Source organism: Excalfactoria chinensis, chromosome 12 (genome assembly GCF_039878825.1).
Source record: "Excalfactoria chinensis isolate bCotChi1 chromosome 12, bCotChi1.hap2, whole genome shotgun sequence".
NCBI classification, from domain to species: Eukaryota; Metazoa; Chordata; class Aves; order Galliformes; family Phasianidae; genus Excalfactoria; species Excalfactoria chinensis.
Genome location: NC_092836.1, coordinates 878,027 through 904,890, shown reverse-complemented (window position 1 = coordinate 904,890; position 26,864 = coordinate 878,027). Strand labels below are relative to the sequence as shown.

The following is a 26,864-nucleotide window of genomic DNA, read 5'->3' as shown; positions in this document are numbered from 1 at the left end:
TGTGGGGCAGCTCCTGTGGATGCTGGATGGGGAGAGGGGGAAAGGAGGAGGGAAGGTGAGGAAGGAAGCAGGCCTTGAAAGCCAGCAGGAAAGGGAAGGGGAGCTGGGTTTGCTGAACTGCGTTGCACTGAATTCTGTTCTGATCAAATGAGTTGGGGTGAGTTTCTCATCCAGAAAAAAAAAAAAAAAAAAAAAAAAAGGAGGGGGAGGAAGAAAAAGAAGAAAAAAAATCTAAAAATTTGCACTTAAAGACATAAAACAAGAGAAAAGCAAACAGGTTCTAATGCTGAAATATTCAATGTGGTAACAAAAGTGTTGCCCTGTGGGACTGCAGTTTGGGGGTTTCACACTCTTGGTTTCCCCTTCTGGTCTCATTCTCCTGAGCTGCATTTATTTGCTGTTTCCAGGCTTTGGAGGATTCTTTCCTCCCCTCCTCAAAGAACAGTCACATTTTTCCCTGGAAGGAGATATTTTTATTAACCAGGGCTCAGTTAAAACCCCATATTCCCTATCAAAAATCTTTTTTTTCACCCATGGACTGTGTGCTAGGACATGCATTTAAGAGGCAGTAAGAGCAGTAAGGGGTGGATTCCCCCCTTGCATGAGTGTCTGCCCTAAGAATCCCACCTTCAGGCCTGGTTTGTTGGCACTGCTGGGCAGTCTGTGCAGTCTGCTGGGAGAGATACCATCCTAGCTTTGAAGCTGAAGTAGGTGACAGGAAAGTGCTTTCTGTGGTCTCATTGGCTTACATGTAGGACTCACAAGAGTACACATTTGCTTGTAAAAGCTTGCCAGTCAGAACGTGCGCAATCATTAACTTAAATGGTTTTCTGCAGATATTGGGCTTTTTAGATTGTAACGTTTGCAGAGAACGTTATGTTTAATCTTTTAGTTAATTCCATAGATGCATATATATGTATGTTCATACTATATGGTGTACCTACCACTATTATGCCATCCCTTGCATATGTTTTAATGTATGCTACCAGAAAATCAAATGAAATACACTACTGCTGTATTTGAAGTAGCAGGGTACATTTTCCACCTTATTCAATCACTGCTACATCTGATGGGAGTTTCGCATGTGTTCAGTGGGATGTCAATCAGTCCCCTAATCAGACAACATTCTGTTTGTACATCTATGGAGTAGTTCATTGAATACCTGAAATGAGTCTCTTTTTTGCTTTTTTGGAGTTGGCTGTGAGCTCCACTGCACGTTGGGCTGGGGAATGGGGACATGGCCTGGGGGGGCAGGGTCCCTGTTCTTAGGAAGTGGGCTAAAACTGGGATTGCAGGGCCAGTATAAAAGAGGAATCTGCAGTAACGTGGCTGGAAAGCCACTGGAAATTGAGCAACCCTATGCCCTGCCCTGTTGGAGGAGCAAGGACACATTATGTTGCAGGTTTTGCTTCAGGATGTCTCAGAAGTGAGAAATTTCACAGGCTGAGCCCCCAAGCCCTAGCCTGGGAGGGCTTCCATGCTAAATGGGATATATTAAGGCCCTGCTTTTCAATCAGAAACTTTGTCACTCCCTTAGTCATTCCAGTTTTCCATCTGCCATGTGCACGCTTTTACTCATTCAACAGCTTTTTTTTGCTAATACATGTTTGCATCTGAAACGTTGCACAGCAAAGATGAACAGAATCTGAGGGCACAGCAGCTCTGTCTGCTCAATGAGTGCATTCTGTGCTGGTGTGCCCTTGGTGGTATCTGCACTGGGGCAGACGCTTCTCATCAGCCCTGAAGCTGAGCTGGTATTTGTGCTCCTGCTGGGCTCTGTGTTTGTTTGTGCTGCAACAGAGGTGTCAGACTCTGAGAAAACATTTGAACCTCCAACCCATACTTAACTTATATTGAGATTTGCATGTAATTATTCCTTCTCCTTAACAACTTGCCTTAATTCATGGCTTTTCCAAACACAGCAACAGGGAACTGAGCATCTCAGTTGTTTGATAATGAGGAGGTTGTGCTTCTCATGGGCTGGACCGGCAGACCTTCCTGCTCACCAGCTGGGAGAGTGGCTGCGGACAAGTTCATCCTCATCTTTTGCTCTTCTGTGCTATGCTGATGAAGCTCAGAAGCCAAGAGATGTGTTGCACCCCACTAGTAAGTGCAGGGAACAGGAGGTGTGCAGCATCTCTGTGGTAAGGCTGAGGACACTCATGTGGCAAAGAGCAGCTGGGAAGGAAGGGCAGCATACAGGAGATGTGAGGAGTTATGCTGAGATCTGGTGAGAAGCAGCAAAGGATTGTGTCCCTGTGTGCCAGTCATGAAGGCTAAGGTCTGAATGGTTAGAAGGATCCAATTTTCAGTAGCACTGTAAGCCCGTGGGCTTTCAAGTTAGCAGGTGCTTTGAGGGCTCAATGCCTACTCAAGCATCTTCAAAATGGTTTTATTTTTTTTTCCTTTCTCCTTTCCATAGCAATAAGTAGAAACTATTTGGCAGTTGATTCAATTTCCAGGAGCGAAGTGCAATCTCTGCCTGTTTTTTCTAGAAACATTTCCATTTTAGAATATTGCTTTCCTGCTTGCTGCCACCTCCTTACTCTGACCAGCGCGATGATAAGAACAGGGCATGTCAGTCCTCGTTTTTCTCCGTGTGTTGGGAATGGGCACTGACTTTGTCATCAGTAAAGTGTGAATAGTAAATGTGGGTTGCAAACATCTCTGCAGATGTACAAACACTGCTATGCAAATGCTGCTATGCTGTGCTCTGCTCTGCTCGTGTATCCATCCCTGTTGATTCTTAACATCACTGACATGACGTTGCCTACTCCATTCTCTGACGGGAAAATACTAAAATGCTTGTCAATGATGCTGAGGAAACCAAGAGTGAGCTCAGAGATGTGGAAGGACAGGGGAATGTGAAATGGAAACCAAAATGCTCCGGAGTTTGTTCAGGGGAGAGGAAAAAATTCAACCAGATCTTCTCTGCTGTGAGCAGCTGCTCCCATGCTCAGAGGTACTTGAACTTCTGTGAACTGGTTCTTTTATTCCCAGCCCAGAGCTAATTTCATGTATCGGTGTGTCTCAGCTGTCCATTATTAATGCTCTCATCTGAGCTCTTCAGTCAAACTAATATCATGGCTCCAATGACAGGGAAAAATTTGAAGAGTTTATTGTGAACAGATGCATTATACATACCAATGTATTTACTTTTCCTGTAGACTGCATACCACCAGTAAGAAAGAGTGTTCAAAAGTCTGTTACTTGGTACACTCTTCCACCTACTGTATAGCTTTTGCCTGCTTTCCAAAAAGGTAAGGAAAAAATCTAGCTTATTATTACTGTATTCTCAAATAATTATTGTCTCACATGAATAAATGAGGAATGTGCATTAGTGCAGCTGTGTCAGAACAAGAGTCTGCCTTAAAAATTGTTCACTCATCCGCTGCCAAAAGCACCCAGACGAAGGGCGTGCTGCAGGAGGGGAAGAGCAGAAGTGGGCAGTGCTCACCCAGTGCTGCAGGAGGACAGGAGCCTGCTGGGCCCTGCAGCCCCTCATGGGATGTGGATCTCAGGAAACCCTCTGGAGGTGTTTGTTCCCTTTTCACATTGTTTCAGATACCTCTAAACCATCAAAATGCAAACAGGCAATTGGATCTAGCAGCTAACAGGATGCTTTTGGAGTTGCCTGGCAGTGTGGAAATAGCAGATGCAGAAGTGTGAGCGCTCTTTTTTTACGTTATAAATTGCCCCAAAATAAGTTTGCAAACTATTTTTTTCTTTGCATTGTGGGTGACTGCTTCTGAATAACCACAAGTGAACAATTTTTGAGGGCTGGCTTTTTCTAAGTGTTATGACTGCCTGCGTGGTCATCTCTTGAGCTGATGTTGTCTTTGTGACTCCATGAACCAGAAGCTGCTGTTTTTCTAGTGAAATCTGGGGAATGAGAAGCTAACAGCCATTAACAGTTGTTTCTCATATCTGCGGCTTTGTGTGCTCATCCAGCTTTGCCTGCTCCTTTGAGGCTTTGGCCAGGTCTAAAAGGCACTGCCCTGGTTACCGTGGTGCTGTGCAGTCGGGGCTAGATGAAATTGCTGTGTACACAGCTTTCAAAACCTTGTTGAGCTTATCCCTAATAGGTAGGAACTTGTATCAGCAAAGGTAGGAATGTTGCTAGAATTGAGTCACTGAGTCACAGGGCAAAAATAAAACCCGACTCTAATAACTTTAGCTGGTATATATTGCCACAGCTCCAGTTTCAATTCAGCTTGAGTTCTTGTGAAGTGTTCAATTTGCTTTTTATTGTGTTTGAATCATGCCTGTTATTCTAACTTGCCCAGCTCAGGCAGAAAGCCTTATTTAAGGTGTGAGCATCAGAACAAGTGACTTACCGGAGGGCTGAAGTCAGGAAGGTTGGTGGTTGGTGATGGGTGTTGAGGGAAATATGACAGAGTAGTTGGAGGGGAGAAGGGGATGCTCAGAGTGCCATTGCAAGTGTAATGTGAAAGAGTAAAAGGCAACTACATGGAGATGACAATGCTAAAGGAAGGAGAGCAGGAGGACATTGGGGATACATGAGAGACTGTAAATCTTGGGAGAAATCACCTTTTTCTGTAAAACCTTTAAAAAGTGCTTAAAATGTAAGGTATTAGGAGCTGACATGTTTCCAAAAATAGATTTTCTAACGATAAATGTAGCATTACTGTATAATGAAAGGAACTGGTACCTGCAAAAGCACACACATCCACGCCCTGCAAAAGGCAATTGGCCATTCAGATTCTTTGTCCGAATGTTACAATCTGCACAATGCAAAGCCATGAACTATGCCCTTTCTGCAGCTGCTCTGCACTGGGTGCTGTTCTCTGTTCCCCTCCTGAGTGCTCCTTTTCCAGCTGGACAGGCTGCTGGAGCTCTGCTTGCTGTGTTTTGATTTGTTTTTCCAGTAATCTAAAACAAAACAAAGTCAAAGAACACAACACTGCATTAAAAGCAAAGCAGTGATATCGGGAAAACATCAACTTAGTTGTAAATTGGCTTTATTCTGGTAGTAACATATTTGTATGTCAGTATGAACACGGTGCTTAAATTGCTGCTCGGCTGTATCAATTTCTGCTACATGATGCATGGAAGGATGTGTTTATAATGCTTTTTAACTGTTTTCTTTGAGTGACAAATTGGACTTCTTTCCTGGTGAGACTGATTAAAATACGAGGATTGAGAGACTCCACATAGTATGTGGGTCAGGGAAAACAAACACCCATTGCCCAAACGAGGTGAAGAAGCATTGAGTGCACAAGTGCAGCACTCCTGTCTGCAGCCTGGCCTGGTGCTCCCACCAGTGAGGGCTGAGAGATGCTCACATGGAGCAGATGAGTCCCTTCTGGTTCATGTTGGGGTTCCCCTGTCTCACCCTGTGCACTGGTCTGGGGGTGCTGGGTGCTGCCTGGGGCCAGCTGGCTCACAGAGCAGGCTGCAGACTCTGCACAGCACTGCAGGCCCAATGGACTTACCTCCCAGTGCCTGTACACACCCTGCTCTTCCCAAGGCTTTCCTCTGCTTTGCTCAGTTTGTATGCAGAGGAATTTCCATGGTGATTGCAAAGTGCTGGGATCGTTTGTGAGGTGTGTGCAGCACCACATTATGTGATGACGTTACGTTTCTCTATTGTGCTACTGGGATACATGTGCCATTGCTTAGACTGTGCAATAATGATATGTACCCTGATGTGATCACAGACCAATCTGCTGGTGATGCAAGAGGCAAACAGGTCGAGCAGCCCCCAGACCGTGCACCCCATTGGGCCAGCAGCAGCTCAGGACCTGGCAGCCTCGTGTCCAAACTGCAGGATGCTCCAGAGCTTATCCCGCCTTAGATTGTGCAGTGTAGAGCCATTATTTTCTAGATTGGAGCATCATTTTCATTTTAAATCCCACTAGTTTCATCCCAAGAAATAGAGCTTTGTGTTTAACCTCACTTGAAGGATTTTCTGTTCAGTGTGGCTGCTAAGAAATGAGAATACGCAGTGAAAATTGATAAGTGAAAGACTTTGACAGGTCTTCACTGCATCTATTTATATTCTAGAATAACTTACTGAGAAATAAACATTTATCATAGATTTCTGCTAGCTATGATATGCTCACTTTATAAGCATGGCACAATTGCATCCAAAGAAGGAATCTTCTGTGCATTGGCTGCAGAACTCTGCCTGGAGAATGGATTCCAAATGATATGATTTCATGCCGAAGGGGCTCAGGCATCAAATGCATGAGCAAATTAACCTCCTTATTTAGCAGGTTTTTCAGGTAAAGTTTTTTCCTTCACCTCCTGCTGAGAAGGATCTGTTCTTGAATAATACAGCCTTTCCCCCTCTCTTCTAGCTTGGGAAAATAAGTGTTCTGAACTACTGATCGGAACTATTGAACTATTGAAACTTGATTTGGGGGTTACAAGCTGCTTCCTCTGCAGTACCTTTGCAGTTTGGTTTCAGTTACTTTTTATTGTAAAATCTGAGGGTTTTTCCTGCTGTTCTTAACTAATCCTTGAGCTGTTCTTTTCAGTTGGTTTGGATTTGACACAGAGAACTGGGCAGTAAATGGGATATGGGGAACATCTATTGCATCTCAGCTGCATCGCTGCAGGGTCAGGGCAGGTGTGACTCCCTGCTGGGCACTGCACTTCAAACTACGGCCTTCAAACTACGGTCCTTCAAACTACAGCCAGGCTTTGCTTGCTCCTCACTAGGAGACTTGCAGCAATGGTGGCATCTATGAAAGACTTAACAAGAGTTGACTGTTATTATAACAGATCAAATTGTCATTTGCATTAACACAGTTTAGAATCTTTTAAATATTATTGATGTTAATTCTTGTTTTTATGCATCTTTAAATAAGATGGATTTTCTGCTGTTGTGCTGCGCTGCAGATCACAGGCAAGTTTTTATATTTTCTTCTCACAATCAGTATATACTGTTTTTCCTGAGCTGCTTCTGGAGAGGTCAAGACCTGTTGCAGACATGCCTGTGGTTAAGATATGCAAGCAGGGCTCCTTTATCCTACCCTGGCACTCCCATACTTTTGCAAACACCAGCTAGGAACTGAAATGGAGGTATTTATTTCAGAAATTACTCATGTAGTAGCACATATTTTCTGAGCCCAGCTACATTTGCTGAGATTCCCTCTTTAATAAAGAGAAAGGAGAACTTCTGTTCTAAGAATGAACCTCTTTTCTCATCCCTCGCCACCCCACAATTCACATTTATACATTCCATTTGCATTACAGTTTTTACCTATCTCTCAAACTCTCAGTATCAATTTGAATCAGTGTTTTCCCTGAGGTTTCGTATATCTGTGGCAGCAAGCTGCTGTCCAGCAGCCAGGCCATGCCAGGAATTATTCTCTCTCTAAACATCTTATGAGCTGTACAAGTGATTGTGCAGTTATTCTCCTCAGCAGTGCAAGGTTGGGCTCCTCCCACAATGTTTCAAGATTTGAAGGGTATCCATTGCAGTGAATAAATATGTCTTATGCCATCATCGCAGTTTGTATGGCTGAGAGAAGCCTGAGTTATTTAAAGCTTTCCTTTAAGATCTCTCAGAAACAAATCTGGTGCAACTAGAGCTTGACTGAAGCTTGAAGACAGGTCTGGGGAAGCCAAGTTTTGCCTTTTTGGCTTCAAGCATTGTTGGACTTGAGTTACTTACAGATTAATTTTGCTTACTGTTATTATGTGGGCAGGAAATCTTTCTGGAGAAGCTGTGTCTGTGGCACTGCAGAGCTGGAAGGTGCTGTGAGTCGCTGGGATCCAGCAGCACACAGGTGGGCACAAAGCCTGCAGCCCATTCCAGGCCCTCCTGTTTGCATGCACAGGGCCCTGTCCTGTGATGCTGCAGAATACCTGGTCCTGGTGATGTGCTTTAATATGCCCACACTGTTGCATGCTCCCAAAGAGATTATTTTGCAGACTGTCTCACGCCTTTTGTGGCTTTTATGATACAAGATTGCAAACAGGTGAGGTGTCAGTCCGTTTCCACTGAAAAAATGATGAAATCTTTTAAGTACTTAAATGATCACCTTATAGTGTAAGGTTTGCACAGTGCTTATTGTACATGTTGTTCTTGACTGTAGATGCTTTGATTATTACAAATGTAGGTAGCTAGATAGATATCTTTGAGACACAGATGAGCGTTAATTCTTTTATTAGCATTAGCATTCCTCTTCTGTTCCACTGTTTGTCCTTTTCTGTGATCTTTTCTCCCAGGAAATATGGAAGAAGAGCAAGCTGCAGATTCTGCATGTACGCTACTATACCTCATGGCCCAATCCCACTCCCTCTTCTTGCCTGACAAACTCAGCAGTGCTGAGTTTTCCCTTTGGCTCATTTACCAATTCTTACATCCTCTCTGGGAGATTTTTTCAAATTCCTAAGCTGTAATATCAGTGAAAAGACAAGGATATTTGGCTCCCTTGTCATCCAGACAGTTATAATGAATCTCCCTTCCCGAGGAGGGTGGATGTCACCAGGGCAGCCCTGCCTCGCTGCCGCTTTCACATGGTAGCTGCTGCACTCCCACCTCACATTGACGTTAATGAGGTGTCTAAAGAAAGAGAAGTGGGATTATGAGATACCGATGGACATTCTCAGCTTAATCTCTCTGAAAGCACTGAGGTTGCCCCAGACTGATACATGGAATGTTTGAGGGCTGATTCTTTTCTCCTCCACCCAAGCAATGGGAAGTGGTACATTTGCATGTTGCAGCTTTCAGGATGGCTGCTCCTGTAAGTGTTGTTTCTGCTTTGAATACAGTATAACTTCCCAAGAGCTGCCTATTTTGTAACCTCACTGCAAAACCCAACTGGATACAAAGTCCTTCAGTGCCCCATAAAGGCCAAAGAAGCTCGGGGTGGCTGCTGTGTGTGGAATTGAGAGCAGTTTGAACAGAAGTAGCTGGAAAAGAGATTTTAGGAAGAGCAGTTAACAGCCATTAAGTCAAAGATGGAAGGAGGTATCTACTGAGCTTTGTGCTCTGTTGTGGCTTCAGAGAAAGTGAGGAAGCTGAATTTGAGACTTTCCAATATAGAATTGTTGTAGATTTTCTCGATCCGATTTGCAGTTGGTGATTTTGGAGGCCGTGTATTTGTTTTGCAGTCATTTTGGTTTGTCTGCAGTTATTGCAGTTCATTAGTTGCACTTATCACTGTTAGTCACACACAGCCGACCCATTTTGGATAACAGTCTGGGGTCAGGGTCTGGGATGCAGAGAGGGCAGTAAGGACAGGCCTTGGGGATGCTGGAGATGCAGAAACCTGGAAATATTTCTAATGGACTGTGAAGTGCAGCCACGGCACTTAAATTTGCTGCTCGGTGGCCGCTCTGTGCTGTAACTCAGTTACCTGCAGCTCAGTGGTCCCACTGAGGGATTTCTTCACTTACACACTTCATTGTGCCCAGCTCTGGCCAATGGCAGCCAGTAACACCCCCCTGGGACACACATTTTATCCTCTGGTTTGCCGAGGAAAGATGTTTTTCCTCTTTTTCTTCTCCTTATAAAATTCTGTGCTGAATTAAAACAGCCGTGAAGCAGCTCTGCTTCTGTTCCTGTGAAATGGTTTGCAGCCATCAGCACCGCAGCAGCTGCCACATGCTGCGGGGAGGGAAGGACGGTGATAGGAATTATTTTAAGGACATCGAACATCTGGTTTAGAAGTGAGTGACTTCCATTTGTGATGAAATCTATATGGATGATAAGGTTAGGTGCAAAACCTGTATTAAATGAGTGACTTAAATTGTTTTCCCCTCCCGTATAAGGAGGAGGTCTGTTCATAACTGTCACTGAAGGAACAGGATTGAGCGGATGTGGCAGTGGAGTTCTGTCAACAAAAGTCCCCGTGAGTTGAGCTGCTGTGAGAGCACTCCCTTCCTCACCCTCCCCATAAAAAGAGAGCAGAGGACAGAAAGGTGTGTGGAGCTGGCAGGGTGGGATGCAGGCAGTGTGGGGCTGCCAGTGGGAGGGAGGAGTGGGAGACAGGCTGTGCTCTGGGTTTGCCTCCTTTGGGGCCTTGTGGGTCTGGGTTTGCTGCTGGAGATATCACGAGAGCTGGAAGCAGAGCTTCAGGCTCCATACAGCCCATGTCCACCGAAACAAGGAGTCCTGTCTGTGACAGGACTGTAAGTGCTGCCAAGTAGCTTGGTGGTGTTTCTTTTGCCAAAGCTTTGGCTGTGGACAGGAGATTCCAAGCAGGCGCAAGGAAGCCTCTTCCATGGGACAGCTGTGCCTCCTTGCCTGGTTTGCACCAAGTCCATCAGGCACTTTGTGGGGTGTGTGCTGCAGCTTTCTTCTCTTGAAACAGATATTCTTCTCATGTACAGGTCTGTCTGGAGCCTTTGTAAGAAGTGTTTTTACTAACGTCAGCCATGCTTTTAGTCTTTATGGGTTGTCTTCTTGTTTATATTGCAAACAATTAGTCACTTCAATTCAGTGTCAGATTTTTGTACTCCTTTACACCGTAAGCCATGCATGATGGAAGCACTTAGGCTCTGAGATTCAGTGATGCTCATATCAGTTATAAATGTTTGTGAGCACAAGTCTGACCTAGATCTTGCCAGATGAACTGAAAAGTAACATTAAGAATCACTTTCTTTTCCTTTACATGTTTGCTGTGGTTTAACCCTGTGGGTGGCTCAGCACCACATAGCCACTGCTGGGAGGGGCAGAGGATCAGGGGGGAAAAACAAAGTACCCATGTTTGTAATAGCTGCCATTCCCCTGGCCTAGGAACCGCCATCAGAAATTCCTGGTTTGCTTCCATAATACGCAGGTATCATTATCCAGGAGGTTCCGGCATGCAACTGTGTGTCTTTGGTGATTTTAATCAGGCCTCGATAGTTATTGTCATCCTCGGGAAGAACAAACCCATACAAAATTTCAGCACAGTGCCTGGAAATGGCAGTGCTGATGAACTGGAGGAGCACATGAAAAAGAACACAAGGTAGAGCTGTGACTTTACCACTGACACAGAACCATGCTGTAAAATGAGATAGATATTATTTTATGTTGACACAGATAGCAAGCAGAATAGATTTGTGCAGAAGGGGCCTGGTTTTGTTTGTGTTTTCTGGGGCCAGTAAGAAAAACAAATAAGTAGCATATGAGAAATTGGTCTTTCTTAGTACATCTCTCATACTGCAAATATGCACCACTTTCACATCCAGCATCTCTGCAAAGCAGTAGTGTTTTTTTCTCTATATTAGCTTCAGGGAAGGAAATGTGCATGTCTCTTTCCAGCAGCATATGCTGATATATTAAAGAGGAGAGCATCCTTTTCTACAAGAAAATAGGTGTTTTGAGTTTGGGATGGGTTCATTTGTTTTGAACTCTGACAGTAAAGGAAAAGGTGGTATGTTTTTGCTTTCCAGCCACGGTGCATAAAACAGAAGAGAATTAGACTTATGTCTAAATACATATAAATGCCCATGAAACACGAAATAGGAAAGGAAGGTGTTCCAGCCCTGGGATCTGTGGTTCTGCTCGGTTACTGCTCTGTAACTCAGCACTGAGGCTTACCTGGGGGACATCTGGCACTGCATCAAGGGAGACGTCTGCTCTTGCAGCTCTGTGGAAAACAGGGGGAAATAGTTGCCATAGTTACACCCCTTGTCACGATGCTTATCGTGTTGGCAGAATAGAGAGCCTTGTATTAAATCAGTGCTCTTACTAATATCAGCTGTTAAACATTTCTGAGATATTTGAAATCAAGACTTTCTGCAAAATAAATAAATAAATAAATAAAACAAGACATTGATTGCAGTGAAATTGCAGTGAAATGGTGCTGTTGAGCCATACAGCTCAAAACAGAATTTTGTTAGACATTTGGTATTATAGAATTATACAGCATGAATAAATATTCCAGTGAACTTAGCCTCCGTGCACTTCATGAATATCCTTGATTTTTCTATTAAGCTGTTTGTTACTTGCAGCTCCCTGCCAGGTGCTTGGAGCAGGGCAAACTGAAGAAAGGGAAGGCAGGAGCACGCAGTGCTTAGACTGAATTCATTCAGAGCTCCCCTGTGGGAGGAACGGTGCTGTGAGTGCTCTGTGTGTGTCCTGTTTTGCTCTCCAGTACAGCATACCCAGATGTCCAGGCACACTAACAAACACACACGTACATTCTTTAAGTATCAGAAGTATCTATACATACTCTCCATGCCAAGAGGCCTTTGGTTGAATGTGGTTACATGTGTGTGTTTTAAGCTGGCGTGCTGAATCCTAAAGTATTAAGAGGATATTATTTAAAATGCTGTGTTGTGTTTTAAGGCATAGGAGTGTCTCAGTTGGTCCATCTTCATCCACTGCCTGGTTTCCTTGCCATGTTCATCAGGTGGAGGGTTGTGTTTGCTGAGGAACGTGCATGATGGGCAGTTCATTGATTGGGGAGATTGACTTTAGCCAAAATCCACACTCTGCAAAACTTTTCTCATTGAGCATCACTTTATTTTCATTTTTCTGTTAAAAAAAGTAGTTTGCATTTCCAGATCTTGGATCAGGTTTTGACTCCATGAGCACCTGAGCTGCATGGTGGAAATAGATTGCTTTGTTTAAACTCAGGGCCCTGCAAGGCTTCCCTCTGCCTGCAGAAGGACACATCTGCTGAGCTGAAGGGTTTTGTGGGGGACAAGGTACAGGTAGGGAGGAGGAGAGCTGGGAAAGTTACAGCAAGTAGTGGAGTCCTTTGTAATTCATTAACAACAAAGAGAAAACACTGCTGTACTCTGACTCAGTATGAAGCCCATTATTGACTGCAGGTTTCTTAGGAAAAAATAAGTGCATGTTATTCAGTCCTACATTCCTCTTGTTTAGCAACTGCACAGCATTCTGATTCGCTTGATTTTTATTAAGTATAATGATTAATTACAGAAGTATTCTCAGCATTTTGATCATTAAATGAATCCAAGTTGCTACACACGTAGAGCTGTATTTACCAAATGTGACAGTAAGAAAGAAAATGATTTGCATGGAGAAGTGCTGAGGTGTTTCCAGGATGGGAACTGACTGGAAAATGGTGCTTCCTAGGCAGGAGCATCAGAAAGGTTTCTTCTGGGCAGGACGGAATGGTAGGAACCAGCTGGAACAACATCAGGAAGAAAGGCAGTAGAGAGGAATCATTTCTTAAAGCACCGACTCAGGGCTCCTTTGGGACATTTTAGAGGATCACTCAGGTCATAGTTTTAATTATGTTTCATGCAAACTGTTTTCACATTCGGCTTTAACAGCTCTCAGCAGAGCCCAGCTTTCCAGGTGAGATAACCAAAGTACTATTAATTGCTTTGTTTTAAGCAGGTGAAAATAATTTGCTACTATTCATTATCTTTCCAGTCAACAGCATTCAGACAGAAGCGTTTTACTTGTAGCTGAAATTAGTATGTTTTCTGTACTGTCAGCTCCAATTAAAGAGTGACGTGAATCAGTTTTGTTTCTTCCCTGCCACCATCTCATAAAGATTTGGAGTTCCATTTCCTAAGCTCCTGTTTGCTCTGTGCTGGGGCACTGCTGCTAGCAGAGGAGTGCTGTGAATGTGCAGGTGGGAAGGTTCGGGCAGTGAGTGCTGCCTGGAGAGCAGCTCTGCCCTATCTGCACACATCGGGGGGTTCTGCTCCCTGACCCCATCCCTTAGCTGCATCTCCCATCTAAGTACATAAATGCTCCAGCAATTTCGTGACTGCTCTTCCTGCAAGGTCTTCTTAAAGCCTGTCTGCAATCTTTCATTTGCTGGAAGCATTGATAAGGCTTTCTGCTGTTTATTCTTTGATCCCAGTGCCCAGTATTGCAGAGGCTTTCAAACCTCACCTGACCCAGAAGTTTTTATCTGCAAAGCTGAACAAGTAGGAGATAGGAGACAGGTGCTGCCAAACATGCTCAAGATTGATGTTCTTCAGCGCTACAATATTTTGCTGGTTTGCGCTTTTATTTAGGAGGATAAAACTAATCCTCTTCTATTGCAATCTTATTACCTGACTCAAAATCTCAGTCTTACAGGCATCTTTCTGGCAAAAGTATGATGCTTTCTCAAGCTGTAAATGTTATTTGTCGGGCTCTGTTCTTTGACACAAAGTCATGTTTTCCTCTAACAGCTCAGATGGGAAAATTAACATTGACAACAGCCTCTGAGTCTGCTTCTGAAGGCATCTGCCTTAATAATATCTTGCAAAGTAGTCGAAGGTGTGGCTGATAAAAATTATCTTTTAGCACAGTCCTGAGGAGGCTGAAAGCAGTGTCTGTCACTGCAGGTAGTTCAGATCATCTTTCCAGCTCAACAAAAGGAGTTTATTGACTCTGACAGAGTTATCAGCATAAGCAGTTCAGAAGCAGAGAAATAAATGACATGCTTTTGTGTGTTTCCACAGAACTATCACCTCCATTGGTAAATATTCATAAATGATTATATTCTCTTACCGTTGCAAAGAGGGAGTGTGTCTCACATATTCCATTTATAGCCTATTTTTAGATCTGATCAGAATTAATACAGGTATGTATCTTTATAATATTCTCCACAAGAGTAGATTTCCCATAGCTTTCAGCATTACTGGTGCTGTATGTACATCTCCCATCAGCCCATTGCACTTTGATAGTGCTCCTCAGACGCATTTGGAGCAGGGAGGACAGATGCCCTGCAGTGCTGCTGGGGGTTTGGCTGCAGGCAGGGAGGAGGGCTGTGAGTTGCATGGCTTGATACAGAAGAGCATAAGAAGCATGGAAGTGCTCCCTTTGTCCAGGTGAAAAAATGCCATAGAAACACTGTCAGAAGCCAATAACTTTATACTGTACTGTAAACTTCTACTGCGAGCAATCCTGACTTTGCTGCAACCAGCAGGTGCTTTCCCAACCCTGCATGTGCAGATTTCAGCCACAGAGTGCAGTGCTGCTCTGGTCTGTAGAGGTGGAACTTGAGAGTGGAGTTTCACCATTAAGCTGTCTTAAAAATGAGCAGTGTATGTTTTGTGCCACATTCTGTTGGGTTTTCTCCTTGCTTATCTTTGCACAATTTGCATTTGCTGTCCAGAGGGCAAAGTTAGGGAAGTCTAAGGGCTGCCCTACATCATTAGACAAAACTACCAAGCACATACACCTGTATTACTTGCCCCTTGTGCTAGGAAGTGTGACTTCAAAGTCAGTGTGCGAGAGACGTTTCATTATTCACCCAATGCACCATATGAAAATGTGCCCAACTTTCAGATACATGATTCAATCTTTGCTTTTGCTCAAGAGGAGAGTGCCAAGAGCAATGGTGCGTACTGACTTTGCAAACTAATCTTTACATCATCTTGTGGGTTTTGCAGTGATCAGTATGAAAAGCACCTCATCCTTTCTGGGATTTGCTTGATAGAGCCCGCTTCACTGAAATTAATGGGGATTATTCTACTGACTGGAAATGAAGTCAGAATTTTCCAGCTCTGTACTGTGCAGGAAGCATCCATCTAACACAGCTGCTTTCTCTACATTTGTTGAGTTTAGAATTTTCACATCCCTATCAAGGAAAAAATTCAAGAGCCCATTGGTCACAATTTGATACACCCACAGAACAATACAAACGTATCTTATCTACTCAAACTCTTACAAACCATCTTAGGCTATAAAAATGACAGGTTGTTTCCACTTTTGGCCTGAGCTGATTTCGTCTCGCTATTCCGTTACCTCACCCAGGAGCTGTCTTTGTTGTTCTTCCTATCAGATGCATTTTCTATTCTCACAAAAAAAAAATAAATAAATAAAATTAAAAGATGAACCGACAACCTACACCAGCTGGTATTTGAAATCCTTATAAGCTAAATGGACTTTTGCTTAAAGAAAACCCCTCTTCAAATCCCAGTGTGCTCAGGGGAACTGGCAAGGTCGTACTTTTCTTCCTATTAAATCCTTCTGGGAACTTCAAAGCAATCCTAGTTAAAAGAATCCATTATAGTGGATATTTGTAATTGTTACTTATGGCCCTGCCACTGCTCGGTACGATATTTTGCCTGTCCCCTGGGCACAAGGCTCACTTCAAGTGTGGCTATATAATCCACTCCGCCAGCTATGCAGTCTGAGTTTGCCTAGGGGCTGTATAATACACAGGGTAAATATCAATTTCTGAAAGGGCTAATAAGAAAAAAAGCCTTGAAGGAAAAATGTAGTCCTGGTTAGAATGCAACACATTTAGATGTGGAATATATTTGTGTAAACAGGAATGTGTGAACACTCTTCATATAGAAATACGCATGCAGCATTTACCCAACCCTGCTGTGTACATTACGTTTGTATGCATATGCATAAGTGTTATTATTCTAATAATTTGCAGTAATTGTTTCATTATTAATTGCATTCTGAAAGCAGCAGAGGTGAACCAGGTGAATCCACTTTATCAAATATATGTAAAACAGCACTGAAGTGCAAGATTGCTTAGGCTGTTCTTCCGATTGTGCTCTACTGACATTAATCACTTATTCATCATTCCTGGACAGTAGTGTTCACCTTGTGATTTCCTTTGGATGTAGGAGCTTATAAACATTGCCACCATTCTGCAGATTGGAAGTAAGACATGAGTGGCATTGGTGATGCAGCTGGCTGGACATCTGGCTGTCAGCATCCTGCTGGAGCTGCAGAGCTGAGCCAGAAGAGAAGCTGGCCTTGTCCTTCTCAATTACGGTGGGGGAGGCTTGTTTGGTGGCTTCTGTGTTGGTTGTTTTTGAAGCATTTGACGTTTTTGTGACATCCTCAGTAGTTCTGTGCTAAGTGGTTACACAAGGTAAAATCTGTCTGTGTTGCCCAATCTGACTTGTGATGGTTTCAGGCAGCGCTAGGATTTACTTCACCACTTCCCATCTCATCAGGTGAACTCTCAGCACTGAATTCTGTGCTTGCATATATTCCTAGCAGCAACAGGTGAATGAATTTCAACCATGGGACACCTGAAAAAGCTACTTACTTTTGCTTCCCAGGAGATAGTGATCTCATTCTTACATTCCTCACCCAGCTGGGTTCTGCTCAAAGCACTCAGGCCAACCCTGGCACGTTGGTGGGGTGCCTGCAGCAACTGTGTCTTCAGGTGCCCACATGGTGATCCTTCAGCATCTTGAAGGGCACAGTGAGTGGCTTCAGGAGCAGTAGTTCTATTATTGTCACCTATCAGCTATTCATAATTAATTTAAAGAATTTCATTTCAGAAACTTTATTCCATGTTTTTACAGTTTTTTGTGTGTGGGTTTGGGTTGGTTTTCTTTCACAAGCTGTTTGCTTTATATGGATATCTAAGAAAAAGGCAAGACTTCCATCTTCCTGACTACATAAATGTGTTTTCTCTCTCCCTGCTAGCAGGAGTCTCACAGATAACACTTTCTATGTGAAGCAGCAGGAACACCTCCTCTGCATGCCAACCTGCTGCAGACAGCCCTGCCTGCTCTGTGGAGCAGTGTGCAGGCAGGGCTGAGGAGGGCAGTTTTTCAAGCCTTGTTTTGCATGCATCTCCCAATGAACCCAGAGAAGCTCAGCAACACCAAATCAAATACCATAATGGCTCCAGGAAGTGTTTGTTAGCAAAACTCTTCTTTCAAAAAGCATCTGATGGAAATATTTAAATTACCTTTGACAGACTGTAAAGCTTTTCCTAACACCCAGTGCATTTGATTTGTTATTTATTACCGTTATCTCCTGGCACTTCCAATCAAGTGAATAAAACTTGAGAAGAGATTAGTGTTGAACAAAACTCTAAATTCTTAAAAGAGAGGACCAGAGCCCAGGCAGAAACATTCCCTCAGAGCTTCCCTCCAGCTGAACACCACCTCCCCAGGGCTGCGCTCATTACTGCAAAGGTAAGCATCATTTCAGCACACACATGAATTTTAGTGTTATCTCTACAGAAAGGTCTGAGATGAATGCCTCCAAAGCTGCATCCATCCAGGAAACTGTACATTAGCAAAGTAAATGAAGAAAGTGCAGGCTCTGCAAAAATCTGATGACCTCCTAAATGGAACTCTTTTGCTCATAGATGGGAAAAGAGATATGTACACTTTGGTGTGTTCCTTCAGAAATGGCTCTGCATGCCCAGGCTGAAGTTTCTGGAGCATTAGTACGATACAAGTGAAGGTTTCACTTTGGTGTTGGAGAGGGAAGTGGTGCAGTTGAAGAGCCTTCCTTGTTCCACATTCCCAGTGACTTTTCCCTGGAGAAGACCACCTTAAGCAGGTGCTTTTAAGGTAACAAAGGGCAGTGGCATTGCAGGGCCCTCCAGCCATGCTCAGCAGGCCCTGCCATGCCTGGGACGTTACTTGTGCGGCACACAGCAATATGGGAACGCTCCTTTACGTTGCAAGCAACAGCTGCTGGCAGTGCAGGTGTCTCAGGGCCCACACAATCCAGGGGAAGAGGGGATGGTTGCTAAGCAACTTGGCTCTATTTCCATTTCTGCCATTTCAGCTCCTTCTCAGCTTTGTGCTTGGTGTCTACGGCTACTTAATTTGATCCTATTTGCAGTGACAGTGTAGGGTCTTGTGCCTCAGATAATGGTTCACACAAAATGTACCGATTGTCACACTTAAAAAACACATTTGTTTTTGGAGCTGGTGAAAGTGAAATGGGAACCCAAGCTCACTGCCCACTGGACAGCACCCACGGGCCCTCACCTCAGCATCCCGGGGCCATCATCTTTCTGTCCTCTCTGATGGCATTTAATGAACTAATTTTGCTGTTCAGAGATTCCTGCTCTTCTGGAGGATCAGCCAGCCCCAGGCCTCTCTCTCTGGCTGCCACTCCATGTATTTTTACTGCTGCTGTCACATGCAGCACATCCTTCATTAATGTCTGAGCTCATGTTTCCTAAGAGTTCCTTAGCTTAAATTATGAGAGGGTGAGGCAGCTGCATGAGGGCTGTATGAAATCAGTGGTGTTACCTATGAATGATGCCCAACAGAACTGATCTTGTACTGCAAGTTTGCATTTAACCCAAAGAGATGGGGATGAAGTGAAGTTGCTGGGGATTCTGGACCCTGCTGGGTAAGAACTGCAGAGGCAGAGCCACCCTGCCTGGTGTGCAGCATCTCTGCCCTGGTTGCTCATAGAACTTCATGGTGGCATCCCTTCCAGTTTCTGGCCAAAAGAGGGAAGAAAACTGATGTTCAAAAGCAAAGGAGAGTGATAAAATCTTACTAAGGAATTTATAAAAAGAAAACCACCACCACCAAAAAAAACAGTAAAGGCAAACTTAAAATATAATTGACACCACCCACTTTCATTCTGGTTTTGATTTTCCAGCATCTCATGGAGATTACAAGTTGTATATTAGTAATACATGCTGTAATGCACAGCATGTCACAAGAGCAGCTTAAGAAATGCATGATGGCTGTATAAATCTATACAGTTCTATTCCATAATTGTTCTTCTATTAATTTCCAAAGTGCATTTACTCTCCAGGCAGCCCTTGCTGGGAGCTCTGCAAAATGTGCAGAATCTGGAGAGCCATGCTCATCAGAATAGATATATATCCTGCATATATTAGGAAATAAATAAAAACTTGCATTCTTCTTAGTGTACTGCTGCCAGGTATACTGCAATTCAGCAAGGCTTTTAAGTAGAAGTTATTCATATGCACAGCTGAATGCTTTGCACACTATAATGTACCACATATTTAACAGAAGCACTTCTCCACCATGCTTCAGCTTTCCTGGAGGACAGGTGGCTGATAAAGTCACACAAAGAACCCACTCCCAAGTTATTTATTATCCAAGCAGGACTCCATCTTCTCACTGGCCTGTCAGGTATGACAGGGGCTGAGCATGGGGTGGACGGTAGTCTCCTGTCAGGAGCTGGAGGGCCAGAGGGTGGCAGTGCCATGTGGCATAGGGTTATCTCCTCACTGGGCAGCAGACAGGGGAGGGTCGGCCCTTGTCACCTTTGCACTTGTCACAAGGCTGCCATCAGGCGTTTAGGTACTGACTAAGTTAGTTACTGGGAAAAAGAAACAATCTCTTTAGCAACTTCTCGCTCCCTGTTGTAATTCTTGATCTGCTGACAAACCTCTTGGCGACTCAAACAGCACTGATATTTATGGTTGTGTTCAGTGCTGAACTGCTAATTGTTGCTGCTTTGCTGAGAGTGACAAGGACGTGTGACAGCTAAATACGATGTAATTTATGAGAAGAGAAGGCTGTAAAGCAATTATGGAGGAGCACTCTTTTAACTCGTGTTATATTTGTAATTCAATATATTCGTATTCTATTACTAAAACATGAGGTTCTGAATAATCTGTGTAAAAGTCAGGCAGTTCGGGCTGCAGTTCAGAGACAAACAATGGCCCCCAGCACAAGCAGTGAGCACAGGAATTTTGTGAGGAAGGGTAGGTGTCTGTTAAAGATACATTTAACACAATGGTAGTGGACAGAACCATGGGAGAGATGTGACAACATGATATAACAATTTACATACATTTAGATATTAAAGTTTTGTCAGGTTTGGAGTGAGCATGTGAACACATTCAGGGCTGTTGCTCTCAGTTCCTGCTCGTGTATTCCCCGGCTAAAGGCTGTGTGCTGTGTGCACAGCTCTGCTTTTCAGCACAGAGCCACAGGAGGGGCCGCATGTGTCCACTTCCCTGTTGGATGGGTCAGAAGTGGAGTCTAATAACCAGCTGCTGCTTTATCTGGCATGGATGGTTCTGGTTTCCGGGCAAGCATTAATAAAATATGAAAAGGAAGCATGATCTGCCATGATGACTGCAAAGGAAATCGGAGCAGATCCAAGTTTGTTGCCATCACAATGTCAGCTCTTGCTCAGTGCTGGAAGTACTAAGACAATGTTTCATATCTTTAATAGCTCGAGATGCCTATAGGCTGTGATAGAATTCATCTTTTGTGCTGTAAATCTGTCCTCTTTAAGCTTGGAAGAGTTAACAAATGTGCATAAAATTGAAGTGAAAGTGATTAAATCTCACTCTGAGCAAGTATTGACAGATCTGCTTTACTGCTCCGGGAACTTCTTTCGTTGTGGCCTGTGCTCAAGATAATGAAAACCAGTCAAGTGATGAAACATACATCCAAAGAGGATTTTTCCTTCGATGTATTTGTTTTTAGTATGTTGTTGGCACAGAAGATACAGCCACTTCAATTCCTGTTATCCACTTATGGCAGGGGATGGGTCGAGACTATCGCTGCCCCCCAGTCTGTTGGGGAGGCTGGACAGTAGCTGAAAAAGGAAGAGTTCTGATAAATTCTTGTGTTTTCAATAAATAGTGCTTATTTTCCATGTGCAGACAGACAGGTTTTCTTCATTTCCACAAGTTGCAGTGATTGTGAGATGTTCTTCCCAGCAGGCTGCTCAGCTGCAGGCAGTGTGAGGGCAGCTTGAAGTGAGTGCCTGTAATGTCAAGAGGGTGAGGATCTGCTCCTGGAGCATGGGAAAGGCTATTGCATACAAGATACCAACAACCAATACGTAACAGTTGTAATTTAATATGTTAGCTCATTTGTTAGCATTGCTTGTTGATATCTTGGATGCAGTTTCATCCTTAAAATCAATGACATGCCATGCAATGGCTTTGTGGTGACTGAGGTGCCTCTTTGTGCTCCCAGCAGTCCAGCTGCTAGCAAATTATGTGTCAGCTCCATTTCAGACCTTATTGGAAAGGGTTGCACTTGACTTCTTGCTCATTGAAAGTTTCTGATTGCTTTCATATTGAGGGTAAGTGTAACGTTGGTAGAACTGCCCCTTTCTTCTGTCACAGTAATGTGTCATGGCACGTCCAGCATTCTCTGCGTCCCTGGAGCAAATCTTCACATCCTTTTGGAAGTGTGACAGCCTCCAGTGGTTTCCAGTGTAATGTGGACCAAATGATTTTCATTTAAGTGGAGCAAAGTTAAGGCATGATGCAGTGGGAGCTGAAGAACCCTGTGCTGTGCTGTGCTTGACAAGTGTGTGAACGCTTAGGTGAGGTGGTTACCTATGTCTGGGCCCCAGCCTGGAGGCTGTTTGTAGTTCAGCTGTCCTGTCTGTGTAGATGGCGTTGTATTCTTCCCCTGCTAACATTGTTGCTATTTACCACAATTGGAGAAGGAAGACCCATGTCATCAAGGGGAACATGTAGCCTCTTGTAACAGGAGGTCACCTTTTCTGAAAACAAATCACAAGATACAAATTCTTCAAGAGGAAGTTTATTTGCAAATAAGCAGTGAATCTGCATCCAGAATGTTTCCTTTCTTCAGGGTTGCCTGTATTTAAGTATAGCTAGCAGCCCACATCACTCACATGGCTTATTTGCTTATTTCTGAGCTCTGACCTGAGGAAATGGGCTGCAGTGTGTGTGTGTGTCTGCACTGGAGGTACCATCCAGCACTGTGCATTCCACATAGCACAGCTACTGGCTCACCTCCATTACAGCCAAGTCAGTGGCCAGCTGAGGTTGACATAGCTATATGTATATTAATTACCATGTATATGTGAGAATGCAGTCTGCTTTCAGTGTTGGAAAGCCATTGTCTATTAGCAGCACAGTGAATGAGATTTGTATCTGTTTCTCACTTAAAGAACAGGGCATGCTCGTGTATCATGGATTGAAGCACGGTGAGTTCTGGTAATGCTGATGATTCATTAGCATTCCTCATCTTCATGTAAATTAATTTCTTTGAGAAAAATCAAATCTGTACCTGGTGCTAATTGCCCAATGATAATGAAGAGCTGACACTCATTATCGAGGCAGACCGTCGCTCTCCTGATGTCTTCATATCAGAGCTTGTCTGGAAGGCGTACTTCAGCTGGAGTTACTGGAGTCAGTGCAGGAGCAGCTGTGAAATGCAGCAGCTGTGCAATGAGAGATGTGATCTCTTCAGTCTTAAGAACAGTCTTAAGAACCACGGAAGATCATCTTTGCTCTCCTAGAATTACCATGAAGCCTTTATTGATCACTTTATCTGAATTACGGATGATACTTTTATCATGTACATTTTTCTGTTGAAACAGAGCAGTTCCAGAAATAATTTCATTGTCCAGGACTGAGATGTTTGGGGCTCATCTTTTCACAGAGGGGCTACAGGAGCACACACTGTCCAAATATTTCTTAGTTGGGTTCACTTGGCACTGGTGGTTCATTGTCACATTGAAAATAAGAGATGAGATCCTGTGGTAGAATTTGTGAGAAAACTCATTAAGCGAAATTTCAGGGTTGCTGGATGGTAAAGTGAAAGCCCAGTAAGTGATGGGGGGGTGACGTTACATGAACCAGCCATGGGAAGTATCAAAATCTCTTTCTCTATTGTAGGAACTCTGCTGCTATTTGAAATTGGAGCATGTAATGGATAAAGCTGAAGTAGATCTCAAAATAATACATGTAATTACTTTGCAACCCATTTCCTGATTACACATTTTTTTCCAATTGCATTTTACCTCTCTTCAGCATTTAATAGTATACCTCAGTTTATTGGATATTTGCTGTCTAGTCTTGCAGGATAATGAGTTTCATCCTCCCGTGCGTTGAACACCTTCACGCCCCAGAGCTGTTAATGGGAATTGAAGATCAGCGTTTTGCAGCATCAGGCCTTGACTGAGCAAACAGCACCGACTGTTGTGTAGAGCATGGCAGAACAGATAAATGGGGTTTCAGAGTAATGCTATAATGTAGGTTCTTTAGGAGAGGAGGGAGACCGTTTCTTCAGTCACTGAATGCAGTTCAATACAAAACCTCCTCAGCTCAGGGCATGTAGTCACATCCTTGTTACAGAATCTGCATATAAACAGTGATGTTTGTGTTAGCATGCCTGATGGAGAACGTGCCATCCAGGTCCCTAAGCTGTCAGTGCTGCCAGGGTACTGCACTGTATTTTGCTCAGTATTTAGCTGCAAATATTTGCAACTTGCTGACAGAAATGTGTAGTGCTGTTCACAATGTGGGTACTGGCTGCTTTTACTGATTAATGTTTGCAAACAGACTTGAAGACATTAATTAGAAAATCTGGTGCCTTGATCCCCACACTGAAAAAATCCCAGAAGTTATAAATCTGGATCAGGAATCACTTGTTTTTTCCCCACAAGAAAGCCAGCTCCTAGCCCAGGAAATGCAGGAAGTTGGAGAGAATGTTGTCGTTGTTGGGAAAAGTCCTGATATCCTACATGGGATCTAGCTGGGGCATCTCAGCAGGTGCACAACCCAAGGGCAGGGCTGCTCTGGCTGGCTTTACGTTCCTGACCGGAGGAACAGCAACGAGCCTCCTCACTGAGGCCTTTACTGACCGCTCCGATGACTGTTTCCCACTTGTCTTTCAGGCCCTGCTGCAAAAAAGAAGTACGTCAGTTATAACAACCTGGTTATCTAGCCCGCTCCGCCACGGCGTGAGGACGGAGAGGACTTCCACCCGCTGCGGGCACAGACCTCCAGCCGGCCCCGCCGTCAGCAGAGGCCGGACCGCGCTGGGAGCCGCTGCCCATGGCCGCTCCGTGTGCCCGGCGTGGTCTGGGCGGTGAGGTGCGGGCATGGGGCCGCAGCCTGGCCCTGCTCCGCCGCGGAGCTGCCGAGCCCACGGCACGGAGGAGCGCTCCCCGGCACTGCGAGGACTCACAGGGGCTGTTCTGTCTTTCTATGTACTTCCAGACTGCAAGTTTTTGAACTTTCTGTACAGTTTGTGAGGATTTTTTGCATATTGCCATCCATGTTGTTTCCAGATCACTGTTGGTTGGTTGGTTGTTCTTTTCTTTTGAATGCACAGTTTCATTGAGGCCCTATTCTCTGAGGCTTAGCACATGAAAACAAAACAGTCAAAGGATCTAAGAGACCTGATGCACATGACCTGTATGATTGCTATTGTATCACCGCAATCCATATATTTTTTTTAATGAAAAAAAAAAAAAAAAAAAAAAAAAGAATTTAAAGACCAAAAACTGTGCTGGCGAGGTGAGCCCCCCCACACGTCGATGGCTGCGGAGGACGCAGATGGGATTTTTGCAGAGTTTTAGTACAGGTCTTGATATTTGGAATGCATGCCAGTAATGTATTTTATGGTACATGTTAATAATTTATGTTTGATATTTGTATTTGTGTTCTATTTTGTTATTTTATTTAAGGTATCTGACTATTTTGCAATAATTTCAATAATTCTTATGATATTTGGAAGGAAGAATATGGATTTTACATGTCTTGAGGTTTTTCTTTGTTGATGCCCCACCATGACTGACCAGTGTGATAAGGACTTACAAAGCATGTATGTTTTATACTGTTTGTAATAAGTAATTTCGTTAATCTTGCTGCTTATGTGCCAACTTAGTGAAACCAATCTTTGCCGCGACCTCCTCCCTTCCTTTCCATTCTCTCGATCTTGTGATATTATCCAAGAATGTATCAATAAAGGGTTTTGGTTAACTTTTTTTTATTTACTCCAATAAATATATTTTTTCAGTTGTTCCCTCCCCCTCCCCCCCTTGTGACTACAGTTTATTTTGTGACATCACTGAAGAGCCCAACCCCCTGGGGCTCTGCATGGGCCGCCAGCACAGCTCCATCACATCAGCACTGGGCATGAGCTGTAACCAGGGTGTGGGAGTGGGAGGGCACTGGGGAGGGAAGGAAGGAAAAGCCAAATTGCAGTGCTAAGTGCCGGGACCTGGACTGAGTGCTGGAAGCTGATGCTCAGCCACTCAAGAGAGCCCACCTCACCTGTCAGTGTTTCACAGCCCCAGTGCTCCCTTCAGCTTTTGAGTCTTCTTGGCGACATTCAAGGATATTCTTTCCAACAGCCACTGAAATGCAGTTAAATCAACAAGCAATCAAAGTCAATCTACCGGGCATTTGTTGAATGAGCTGGGGGGAAAGGAAAAACATTGCGACAAGAGGTGAGAGGAAGCTCATTCAGACTGCAGCACGGCACCTGGTGCTGCCTGCGGCACAGAAGCTGCTTTGGGTGCCATCTGACGATTGCTTTGCAAAGCATTTAGCTTCCCATTTTCTCTAGACAACTTGATCAATTATACTGATGAAGTTAATCAGCATCAAAAGAGACTCTGACAGCTGTGGGACGGCCCCAGCCCCAGCGCATGGTGATGAAGACCTAAGTGGCAGAGCTGGGCAGACTGCATGGGCAGCCCTGGGGGCTGGAGGTGCTGCTCAGCCTTCCATGGTTGTGCTAATATTCACAGATACAGTCATGAGCTACAGCAGACAAAAGATGACGTTCCATCCAAGTAAAGGCTTTGTTAGCAAGAAATGAATTATCAGCCCAACAAATAATGAAGACAGAGTGGCTCTGCAGTGTTATCCATTTTCTCTACACAGACCATAAACACAAGGCTGCGGTGTGTAGCCATCAAACAGTAACACTCCTAGTCAGACTCCTTATTTTTCTAAATGGACAAAGACTGGTCTGTTGGTTTCTTCCTTTTTTTGAAGGGAGGGGATGGAGAGGAGGTAGGGGAATGGATGTGGGGCTGGGGTGCTGTGCATTGGAGGTGGTTCTGTTTTGAGTTAATTCTCCCAGCTCATATTGCATTAGATCCAGCAGAACCCAAAACCTGGGTTAACACATTGTCAGTCTCCAATGATTTGTCCAATATGAAGAGCTTTCCAGTAAACCAAGGAGGCATTAACAGCCTGCCATGTTTCCCTGTGTCAGAGTCCTGCACAGAACATGCTATGCTGGCTTTGCTCTTTGCTATTCAGCACCTTCTGTTGCAGCCCTGTGGTGCAGTCAGGCCCTGCAGCACAACCTCCATGTGCAGACCTGCCCTCATGCACTGCTACTGTACTGCATTTATTAATGAAGGACATGAACAGCCATGTATGTGTGCATGAATCTGCATCTAAGGATAACTATTTGTTACACACATAAATAGAATTTAGAAAAACAAGCATTTATGCATGAATGTTGGTGTTCAATAATGTGAGTGCATAAGTTGTCTTCTGGGCCACCTCCCTCTCTGTATC

The 26,864-nt window shown here is 44.0% G+C and overlaps 1 protein-coding gene across 3 annotated transcripts in view; it reads left to right on the top strand.

Moving 5' to 3' along the window:
* Positions 1 to 25,361, top strand: part of GRM7 (glutamate metabotropic receptor 7) — a 226,513-nt gene extending 201,152 nt beyond the window's left edge. For 2 of the 3 annotated variants that reach the window (XM_072347204.1, XM_072347202.1), the window contains 2 exons: positions 3,168 to 3,260; positions 24,218 to 25,361. In XM_072347204.1, the coding sequence (XP_072203305.1) occupies positions 3,168 to 3,238 (71 nt within the window). In that variant the 3' untranslated portion in view covers positions 3,239 to 3,260; positions 24,218 to 25,361. The remainder of the gene's footprint in view (positions 1 to 3,167; positions 3,261 to 24,217) is intronic. The other variant, XM_072347203.1, reaches the window with a different exon arrangement.
* The last annotated feature ends 1,503 nt before the right edge of the window (positions 25,362 to 26,864 follow it).